The sequence below is a fragment of the Mercenaria mercenaria genome, chromosome 3 (assembly GCF_021730395.1).
Source record: "Mercenaria mercenaria strain notata chromosome 3, MADL_Memer_1, whole genome shotgun sequence".
In the NCBI taxonomy this organism is placed as follows: domain Eukaryota; kingdom Metazoa; phylum Mollusca; class Bivalvia; order Venerida; family Veneridae; genus Mercenaria; species Mercenaria mercenaria.
In genome coordinates, this window is record NC_069363.1 from 49,221,786 (window position 1) to 49,233,809 (window position 12,024).

At 36.8% G+C, this 12,024-nt stretch overlaps 1 protein-coding gene across 1 annotated transcript in view; it reads left to right on the forward strand.

The window, feature by feature from the left end:
• The window catches only part of LOC123531105 (uncharacterized), a 30,692-nt gene extending 21,772 nt beyond the window's left edge, over window positions 1–8,920 (forward strand). The window contains exons 5-6 of the mRNA XM_053539691.1: window positions 1,035–4,099; window positions 8,813–8,920. Of these exons, the coding sequence (XP_053395666.1) occupies window positions 1,035–4,099; window positions 8,813–8,920 (3,173 nt within the window). The remainder of the gene's footprint in view (window positions 1–1,034; window positions 4,100–8,812) is intronic.
• The last annotated feature ends 3,104 nt before the right edge of the window (window positions 8,921–12,024 follow it).

The following is a 12,024-nucleotide window of genomic DNA, read 5'->3' on the forward strand; positions in this document are numbered from 1 at the left end:
CGGAATAATTATAATATTGCGCACCTAAAATCGCGCACACTTTCCGGTATAGAACTTCCGAGGGGTAATATCTATTTAGGTTACATCAACTGAAATCAAGTTATACATAATTTTATTTCATTGACAGCAAAATAATATAAGAAGAATGCCCAAAATAACGAGATGTTTGCATGTACATTTTTTTTTCTTTTTAGAAATCTCCTTGGTTTTTGTGTTTGTTTCTTTTTATTTTCTTCTTCCTTTATTTTTTTATTTTTATCTTTTTTTTTTATTATTATATTTTTTTCGTGTTGATGTGGTCTGACATAAAATCCCCCAAGTATTAACTTGATACGATATCAAACACAGTCTTGTGAAATATCAACTCTGGCATTTTAATTTTGAATTGACCCCTAGTTTATTGCGCTACGGGCGCCGCCATATTGGAAAGTCGACGTAACGTCATGTAGCATTACGGTCTATGGGGAAAAAAGAAAAATGCATTATTTCTTTAAAAAAAAAAACTGAAAAAAAAGTCTAGAGATATTAATGTATGGTATATAAATATGTTTTTGGACGACTTTACCGTTACTGCTAACTCAGAAACGAAGTAAACGTAATAGGTGGAACAGACGTCAATGCATATTTCTCGGTACAAATCTAATAACCTATAAATGTAACACTTACATCAATGTACGCGACACTTTTTAATATTTTTTTATGAATTAACGTCTAGGTTGCAAGTTCAATGGCAAATGGTACAATGATAATTTCCATTTCCTTCCATTTTTAAGCTTTCGTGTTCATGATTTTGCAATAAAAAATCAAAGAAAAAAAGAAATATGTCTATTCATTGTAAATGTTTCCTGATATTTTGGCGAAGTTTGCTTTTGGTGCATGTTGGAATGCTAAAGACTTTAATTTTCCGCCCGTAAATGTCTGTTTTGTGTACTATATACAATATTATTTCGTAGAATAATCAGATCATTCATATTAATAATTATCACAATTTCCATTAAAATTATCAAAATAGATGCCTTCATAATCATTTACAGGTCTCCAACAACACCTGGTGGATAAATATCAGAAATATTATGTAAAGACATGGATTTCTCCTCTAATGACGCAACGAAATAAGGTCAACATAGGGGACGTTTATGTATCACCTAGCATGAAAGTCGACGAAAATGAAAATGACAACGACGGAAATATCACTGAAGTCCGAAAAGACAGGAGAACAAAAACGAGGCATGTAGAGAGATACTGCGACTTATTTGGCACAAATGAAAATAAAAACAAGAAGATTTTTATCGTAGGAGATGTAGGAACTGGAAAAAGCTCCTTTTGTAAAATGATGCTGCAAAACTGGAGCAGCTCCATCACAAAAAGAAGAGACAGTGATGATTTGAGCGTCATGGAAGATGAGGATATCCCTCATAAAAAAGAAGACGAAATAAGCGATATGGATCGATTTGATTTTTTATTCTATATACCTTTACGCGAAAAGCTGAGTGGTACTGATGACATTATCGATATGATAAAAGCTCACTTAGGAAAGTATGGGTCTCTGGTTGACGAGGTATTCACGAACGATTCGGAGCGTATTCTCGTTCTAGCAGACGGTTTGGACGAGTGGGCACATGACGGGATACTGAAATCTAGTCTTGCAGGCGATTCTACAATACTTACAACATCTCGGCCGTCGTCTAGTGGTATCTTAAATATGGAATCAACGGACTACGATTTGAAAGTTACTCTCCTTGGTTTAGATAAGAAATCTGTAACTCCTATGATAGAAAAATACATGCAATTGTTAGATAAAACTTCATATGTCGAAGCCTTTAAGGACATTCTTCCAGAATTACCATTCAAAGATATTCATAAGGCTCCAATGTTGCTGCAGCAGATCATCTGGTTGTACTGCTATGGTCATGATATAGGTAAAGCTAGAAGTTATATCTACATACAAATTATTAATGCTGTACTTGGATCGTATCATGGAAAAATGAAAGCTTTTCCGAAGTTGCAAAGTTGCAGTTTGAAAGATCTTTCACTTCCTGCGACTGTTGCTGATTATCCTAGATGTCTTGAAAATAAAGAACTACTACTTCTTTTAGGTAAAATTGCTTGTGACGCGTACATAACGGGTAAAGACTCATCACTTGTGTTCGGTCGGCACAAACTGAAGCAGTTGGGTGTGCCAGATGAAGATATTGAAACAATTTTACAGACTGGTATTCTAACTGAAGTCAACTGTGCCGACCCGACATACGAGACGACGCAACTTTCATTTATTCATACATCTTACGTGGAGTTTTTTGCTGCTCTATACATTTGCAGCAATTACCTATCAGAAAGTTCTGATTCTTCCTCGAGTAATCCCTTTACTATACTCGAGCGTCTCATTGCAGTAACACCAGAAACCTCTGTGACCGAAATACTGCGATTAGAAAATGTACTTATTATGATATGTGGACTGGATCCACGTCTCACAGAACATGTTTGTGACTGCATATATAAGTTGACACCAAGCGATGAGAATACGGATTATAACATTAACTGTCAGATACATGACTTGATTGAAGATTGTTTATCAGAACATAATTCTTACCATCAAAAACCCGTTGTTAAGTTCAAACTACGTCACATATGTAAGTGGTTCGCATTTGATAGAGGGTTGTCTATGCGTGTTTCTGATTTAGTTCCTACTAGTGTCGAAACATGTAGTTTAGTGTATCTTAGTCTGTCTCATGAGCAATGTTTGTCGTTAGAGTCATGTTTGTCACAAGCAGTATCAATACGAACTCTTACAATAAACAAGATCACATGTACTAAGGACGATTGTGAGGGTCATGCCATTGATTTAACTGATCATAACGAATTAAAGAGTATAGATTTATCAGGAAATAAAATATCAGTTGCTGGTATAAATCATACTTGTCTTCAATCCTACAGAATCTCATACTGTAAATTGTCTCACGAGCAGTGTTCGTTGTTATCATCATGCCTGTCACAAGCAGTATCATTACGAACTCTTGAAATAGAGGACATCAAATGTACTGAGGACGAATGTGAGAGTCATACTATTGAGTTGACTAATCATAAAGAATTGCAGAGTATAAAGTTATCAGGAAATAAAATGTCAGTTTCTGGTATAAATCATACTTGTCTTCAATCCTACAGAATCTCAGACTGTAAATTGTCGCACGAGCAGTATTCGTTGTTATCATCATGCTTGTCACAAGTAGTATCATTACGAACTCTTGAAATAAGTCGCATCAAATGTACTAAGGACGAATGTGAGGGTCATACTATTTACATGACTAATCATAAAGAATTGCAGAGTATAATGTTAAAATGGTGTAAAACATCAGTTTCCGGTATAAAAAGTAAGGTCCTTGAATCGTATGAACTCTGTGGATGTAGCTTATCACACGAACAATGCACAGAATTATCATCATGCTTATCACAAGCCACATTATTAAAATCGCTAGAGTTGTACGATGTCGAATGTATTAAGCCTGAGTGTGAAGGTCATTGTATCGATCTATCAAGTCAGAATCAACTGCGCGACATATGGGTTTCTAGGTGTGACATAATAACGCTTTCTGAGGTTAATCGAACTTGTCTTACGAATCACAAACAGCTACTCAGATCACATTTATCAACCTGTAACACGATATTTATCACCGGTATAAATCCTACATGCCTCGAGAAGTGTGACATCAGTAACTGTGATCTATCGCACGAGCAATGCGCGTCATTATGCTCATTCCTATCACAAGCAGAGTCTTTATACGTCCTTGAACTAAGCTGGATCAAATGTATTGAGTATGCTTGTGAAGGTCATCATTATATTGATCTTACGAATCACAAGCCGCTAGAATTCTTAAACGTATCATATTGTAACATGATATCTATCACCGGTACCTGTTTCCTGACAATGTGTAATATCAGTCACTGTAATCTATCGCACGAACAATGCGCGTCATTATGCTCATTCCTATCACATGCAGTATCTTTACTTGAGATTGAACTAAGTGAGGTCAAATGTATTGAGGATGCTTGTGAAGGTCATTATATTGATCTTACGAATCACAAGCAGCTAGAACGCTTAAAGGTATCAAACTGTAAGATGATATCTATCATCGGTAAAAAAACCTAACTTTTTTGTGTCTCATCAGAAACGGTGATCTATCCCACGAACAATGCGCGTCATTATGCATATTCCTATCAAAAGCCATCAATTTTCCTAGATCTAATATCAGACTGACCGCAGTCAAATGTACCAAGGAAAAGTGTGACTGTGCAAATATTTTCAATCGAATTTCAACTGGTTGATCAAATACCATCACCATTGTTATGTAGATAGTACAGTTTGATTTTGACACACGAGAGTTCAGTTTAAAGACTCGTCTGCCAGTTAGGGGCATCAGCATGATTGACAGAATTTTAACCGAGATGAATGCAAATTTACAGCACATCTGAATTGAACATGCATACAATTTCAATAACATATGTAATGCATACTGTATTTGAAAAAAAATATATTACAGTGCACAATAGACTTCTACTAGATGTTATTTTAATTTTTCTAATTCGCTCATAGATATGAATGTTAAATAATAAAGTAGGATGATTTACATTGTAAAATAATGCTATAAAAGACTCCCTCAGGTTTCGAACCTTCGCCGGCAAAATACAATTATCACATACCTTACTTGCGTACTGTGACAGCCGTTGAGATCAAATTTACTTGTTGATGTTAAAATGAAATGAGTGATGTTTTTGTGTGTGCTATTTATATAAATGTGTCAGCTCATAAATATTAATGAAAGTAGTCCTGCAACATATAATACGGAAGGTACAATACGGGATTTTTTTTCAGCCTGTTCTTATTTCCTTGTGAAATGCAAGCTGTATTTTTGACAGAATTTATATGGGTATATGATAAACATGTATATGTGTTTGGTGTAAAGATAGGGTATGTTAAATAATTTTCTATTGTCATTGTAATTGATTAATTTAAAGTGCTTAGATCTATAATTATCAAAATGCAGTATTATGTATAGATTTTAGTACTACTACGCATATGTTTACATATATTTTCTGTATCATATTTTGTGTTTAATTTGATAATGTTTATATTCTAAGTCAAATTGTATGTACTTAAAAGCAGATCATCAAGAAACTATTTCTTGCCTATCTTGCGAGAAAAGTACACATTTTTCATTCCATATTGTTCCTCGGGTCGAGAAAAAAACCCGTCTTACACAGGCGGCATGTAAAATCCTTATCTATAGGCAAATATTTTATGCAATTAACATTTCTTAGTTTCTTATGGGATGTCTTTGTATTTTAAGGAATATTAATATTTAATACAATAAAATTAGAAAACAACAATAGTTACTGTGTTTGCCCATAAAATCCCAACGCTATCCTAAATAATGAATTCAATTACTCATTATTATCCCCCGTCTCTGAAAGAGCGGGGCGTACCCGTGGCTGGCAGGCGGTCGGCATCCAAAGCATGTCAGCTCTCTAAGGCGATCGGTTTTCATCCGATCTTCACAAAACTTTCTGACAATGTCTTTTTGCATAATATCTCGGCCAAGTATAATAACCAGCCAAATCGCCCAATGCACTCTTGGATTATGACCCTTGAATTATTCCAAAACTGCAAATTTAGCTTTTTCCGCTCTTGTAAGTCAAACAGTTTTCATCCTATCTTCATCAAACTTGCTGATAATATTTGTGGGTATAATATCTCGGCCAAGTTTAATAACCAGCCAAATCGCCCAAGTAGAGATAGTCTTTGATTATGGCCCTTAAATTGCTCGGAAAACAGCGAATTTAGCCTTGTCCGCTCTCTAAGTATAACAATTTCTATCCGATCTTCACCAAACTTGCTGGTAATGTTAGTGGGCATAATATCTCGGACAAGCTCGAAAACCACCCAAATCGCCCCTGGTACTCTGGGAGTTTGGCTTCCCTGGAATTAGGCCAAGTTCGATGACGGGCGCATTTTGTGACAGTCTGGCACTCTTGTTGTACATATTGTGGTATGACCTCTAATAAAATCCCGGTAAAAACAAAAATTGAAAGTTCATTCCCATGCATTTTATCTTGTAACGAAAAAGACTATGCACTAGTTAACTCAGTATTCAGAACGCGCTTATTTCGACATTCAAACTATCCAAAAAACTTTCAAGTCCGGTCAGAATTCCTCCTTATATATAGAAATAGAAGCAGTATCAAAATTATTAAATTGGCAACAGCAGTGGCAGTAACAACCGTAGAAGACTTTAAAATTGATGGTAGAAATAGTAGTGCAGAAACGTAAAATTGACAATAGCATTTGAAATAGCAAATTTTGGAATTGGCAAACGCACAAGCGTGCCAGATTGTCACACTATACGCCGGTCATAGCAAATTTCTTTACACTAGCGCCTATGGATTATTTTTGCCAATTAAAAAACGTTTTAATATATGTTACCTTTAGCAAATCAAAGGGAAGTTAATCCTAAAAATGTCCATGTAATATAAGTACACAAAAAGCTCCTTAAACAGGTAAAGACATGTCAAAAATACATAAAAATGGGATGTAACATGCATGTTGTACCATATCAACGTGGTCACGTTTTTTTAGTTCGGCCAGGAATAAAAAGTAACAATATAAGCAATTGATAGAAATCACAAAGGGGAGTAATCCTGAAAACAACGTTGCCTCACGGAGGTGAACATTTATGTCAAGTAATATTAAACTCCCTCCACGCATGAAGAGGAAATGCTCCAGGCAAATTCGTTCTTGAATTTGACCTCCGACCTCAAAGTGTGACCTTGACCTTAGATCGACCTAGGGACCTTGTTGTTGCGTATGTCACTCTGTCAAAAGGCGGTGAACTTTACTGCCAAGTTACATCAAAGTCCCTCCATGCATGAATACGAAATGCTCCAGACAGAGTCATCCTTGTATACATCTGACATTTGGCCTCTAAGTGTGACCTTGACCTTCGATCTAGGGATCTGATGCTTGCATATGACACTTTGTCTCATGGCGGTAAACATTGGTGCAAAGTTTATCCTAACTTTTTTAATTTAAACTTTGACCTCAAAGTGTGACCTTAACCTTAGACCTAGGGATAGGTTCTTAGGCTTGACACCCCGTCTCATGATGCTAAACTTGTGTGTGCAAAGTTACATCAAAATCCCGCTATGTATGAAGAAAAGTTACTCCGGACAAGGTTTGTGAATGCCGCCTGCCCGACCAACCTCCCGCCCGCAAGGGGCGTTCCAATAAAATGATGTCATATATAATTGGTAGCAGCTTTATAGCAACTGTAGCAGTATTAAAAACATAAAATATGGAGTAAAGCTTGCGAAAGTAGAAACGTAGAAATGGCAATAACAGTAGCAACACAAACCGTAGTAGTTACAAAAATATTTAAATTGCATCAGCAGTACAAATAGCAGCAGAGGTAGTAAAACTGGGGAATTGGCAGTGACTTAAGGAGCTGTGTAACAAATGTAAGATTGGTTGTAGCAGTAGAAACAATAGCAGAAGCAAAGGTAGTTGTAGCAGTAGAAACAGTGAGTGTTTTCAGTAACAGGCTTTTTAAGCAGAAAAGGTACAAGCATTATCAAAAACGCAAAACTGACAAAAGTTGAAACTGAAAATTGCAGTAGCAGCAGTGTAGTAACTGTAGCAGTATTACCAGAAGAAAATACGAGAAATCAGCAGCAGCAGAAGCAGCGTCAAAATATGAAATAGGCAGTTGAAGTAGCAGCAAAAATGTAAACGTGGAGGTAGCAGTTTAAGCCTTGGCAGTAGCAGATGCAGTAATTGTCAATAGCAACAGCAATTACCGTTGTAAAAGTGACATTGACAGTAGCAGATGCAGTAGTAGCATTAACAATCTTTAAAATCATCAGTCGCAGAGGCAGCTGAAGCTGAAGCAACGGTGGCAATAGCAAATATTTAAAATTGGCAAAAACAGTGACAGATATAGCGGAAGCAATAATTTGAATTGCATGTTGCAGAAGTAACAGCAGCATCAAACGTAAAATCAAATATAGAAGTAACAGCTATATCAGTAACAGAGTTAGCTGTAGCAGTAGAGGCACTAAGCAATTGCATTTACAGCCTTAAGCAGAGAACAGTTGCTGTAACAGTAGAAACAGAGGCGTTGATCATTTTGGATTTGTTTGTTGGTTGTTTTTTTTTTTTTTTTGTTGTTGTTTTTTTTTTTTTTGTTTGATTTGTTTGGTTTTTTTTTGGTTGGGTTTAACGTCGCACCAACACATTTTAGGTCATATGGCGACTTTCTAGCTTTGATAGTGGAGGAAGACCCCAGGAGCCCTCCGTGCATTATTTCATCACGAGCGGGCACCTGGGTAGAACCACCGACCTTCTGTAAGCCAGCTGGATGGCTTCCTCACATGAAGAATTCAGCGCCTCCAGTGAGGCTCGAACCCACATCGATGAGGGGCAGGTGATTTGAAGTCAGCGACCTTAACCACTCGGCCACGGAGGCCCTAAGGCGTTGATCAGTAGCAGTACAAGGAGCAGTAGTAACAGCGATACCAAGAATGTTGAAACGACAGTTGCAGAAGCTTCAGTAGCAGTAACATTGATACTAGTAGAAAAAAAAACGTGAAATAGAAAGCAGTAATAGCAATAGCTAAAATACGAAATAGCGAGAAGCAATATTAATAATAGTTGCAAAAATGTGCACAATCGGTATAAACAGTGGTAGCAGCAGGGGTAGCAGTAGCAGAAACATACAATATGCAGTAGTGTAGCAGTAGCACCATTATTAGTAACGTAATATAGGCAGTTGCAGATGCAGCAAAAGCAGAGGAAAAACACAGATTTTGCTGTAGCAGTCGTAGCAGTGGTACAAAATTAACATTTGCAGATGTAGACACAGCAGCAACATAAGCACTAATATGAAATTGGCAGTAACAACAGTTGCAATATAACCTGAAGCAGAAGCAATAAGAAAAGTTTGAAACTGGCAGAAAGCTGTTGTAGTAGCAACCATTTGAAATTGGAAAGAGCTGTAACAGCAGATGCAATAGTACAAGCGTGTCATTGGTAATAGCAGTTGCAGTAGCAAAGCAAAGGTGTGAAATTAGCAGTCGCACTGCAAAAAAAACCAGAAGGTTTGCAAAAGAAGAGGCAAAAGCTTGAAATCGGTTATAGCAGAAGCAGATCCGATAGTGTTATATTGACAGTACCAGTAGCAACAGTAACAGTAGTGGTAATGTGAAAATGGTAGTAGCAGTAGCATAAAGTGGTAACTGGAAGTAAATATAGCAACAGTGCCATTATTAGAAGCTGTAGCAACAGTAGTAGTGGCGGTAGCTAGTATTTTAAATTGAGAAAAGCAGTAGCAAAAACGTGAAATCTATTGTACGAGTTTCAGAGGCAAAAACGTTAAATTTGCAGCAGTGATATTAGCAAAAAATGTAAAATTAAATGTAGCGCCGAAACAGCAGTAGTAGTATCAGAGACGTGTAACTGGCCATAATAGTAGCATCGGTACCAGTATCAGAGAAGTGTAACTTGCCATAATGCTAGTAGTAACATCGGTAGCAGTATCAGAGAAGTGTAACTGGCCATAATAGTAGCATGGGTAGCAGTATCAGAGAAGTGTAACTGGCCATAATATTAGCATGGGTAGCAGTATCAGAGAAGTGTAGCTGGCCATAATACTAGTAGTAGCACCGGTGGCAGTATCAGAGAAGTGTAACTGGCCATAATAGTAGCATCGGTAGCAGTATCAGAGACGTGTAACTGGCCATCATAGTAGCATCGGTAGCAATATCAGAGACGTTAACTGGCCATAATAGTAGCATCGGTAGCAGTATCAGAGAAGTCTAACTGGCCATAATAGTAGCATCAGTAGCAGTATCAGAGACGTGTAACTGGGCATAATAGTAGCCTCGGTAGCAGTATCAGAGACGTGTAACTGGCCATAATAGTAGCATCGGTATCAGTATCAGAGAAGTGTAACTGGCCATAATAGTAGCATCGGTAGCAGTATCAGAGAAGCATAACTGGCCATAATAGCAGCATCGGTAGCAGTATCAGAGAAATGTAACTGGCCATAATATCAGCATCGGTAGCAGTATCAGAGATATGTAACTGGCCATAATAGTAGCATCGGTAGCAGTATCAGAGAAGTGTAACTGGCCATAATAGCAGCATCGGTAGCAGTATCAGAGACATGTACCTGGCCATAATAGTAGCATCGGAAGCAGTATCAGAGACGTGTTACTGGCCATAATAGTAGCATCAGTAACAGTATCGGAGAAACGTAACTGGCCATAATAGTAGCAGTCAAAGACGAGTAATTAGCTGTAGCAGTAACAACAATAAAAGTCCCAAAGATGAGTAATCGCCAGTAGCAATAATAACAAATCTTAAGTTGGCAGATAAATAGTTTTCTTTTATAAATAATTCTATATCTAAATGTTAAAGGCCAAAATAAAATGCTTTCCGTTACTCTCAACGTATGAAATGGAGGCCCCGTTGCTCCTTCGATTTTGACTTATAAGCCCTTCGTCCCATCATATTTATGTTCAGACTTTCCCTTTTCGGTAGTGTGATTAAGGTCAAGGTCAAGACCAAAAGTCTGACGTACAAAGATAATTTATTGTGAATGTTTATTGTTTGGTGTTATTATTGTTACTTTTTTGCACGTACAACGACTTCAAAAGTACCGTATCCCTCGTCTTTTCACACATGTTGTTATAAAACTGATTTTTAACTCTGAACCTTATTTTCTTCAATCTATGTCAGCCATGTTGTTAAGATTTTGTAATCTGGTTTATCACAGGCTTTATATGTCAATATTTTATCAAATTGTCTTAAGAAACGTAATAAAAAACTTGAAATAACATTGACTTTTGAAATTTCTTATTGGCACTGTGCCATATATATGTGCATCCGGCTTCTCCATGACAATGTTCTTCCCTTTTGATAAGAATAAAATTTGTAAGAAGATCCTTTGGAAACATAGAATGCAACCAAGCAAAATATTAGCAAACTCGGTTTTATTGAATCTGTTTATAAAAAATAATGGAAAGTGCAACATCTCTAACGCCCCCGCCCCCGACCCCACCCCCACCCCCACCCCCAAAGCGGAACTCTATTATACATGTATTGAATGGACTCCATAATCCGAAAGTACCAGAAAAGATAAGTACACTGAATCCAAGTACGGGAATACATTTTACAGCCGCCACATGGAACTTAAAGATTGCCGTTGTGATAGTTAATAAATCGGATAGAAGATCCTTTGGAATTATAGAATTCAAAATAATAGCAGACTCGGTTTGATTGAGTCTGTTCATGAAAGGTAATGGAAAGTGCAAGATCTCTGTAACTGAAGGTAGATACTGCCAGTGCCATAGGCCAGACCCAGACATCATCTTAGTTGCGTATCGCAGATACACAGAAAGTAAAACGTATTTATGTTTGCAGCAAATATTCCGAATTGCTTTTACACCCATGAAAATAATACTGGGGAATATCCAGTGTTTGTAACGCGAAAGTATTTATTCAAATAAGAATCGCTGATTATAAAGTGGAATCTATGATATTAATTTGCTTTATTGTCTAGCATAAATATATTTTACAGCCAAAAATATCATATTTTGATTATGTCTGTTCGTTAAACGAAAGGGAGGTAATTCAAGACTCACTTCAGTTTCCAATAATGAACGGTTATTTACCTTTATCTATCAAAATGTATTTAACAGCTGCTACTGTTCTTTCTATTAGGTCAATAATTTAAATCCTTCTTTTTTCTTCATGAAAAAAACAACAACAACTTCTGGTCGTCTTTACTTATTTTTTTTTGACCATCACTCTTTTCCTACACCTATTTTTCATGAAAGTTCTATCACAAATTAACGAAAAAATGAAAAGAAAATAGAGGGTTGGGTAGTTCCTAGCGAAATGCCAGCCAGTTGTGGTCTGCTACCCTAAAAATGACGCATTTTTGCATGGCGCATTTTTGCTCTAGTCCATGCAAT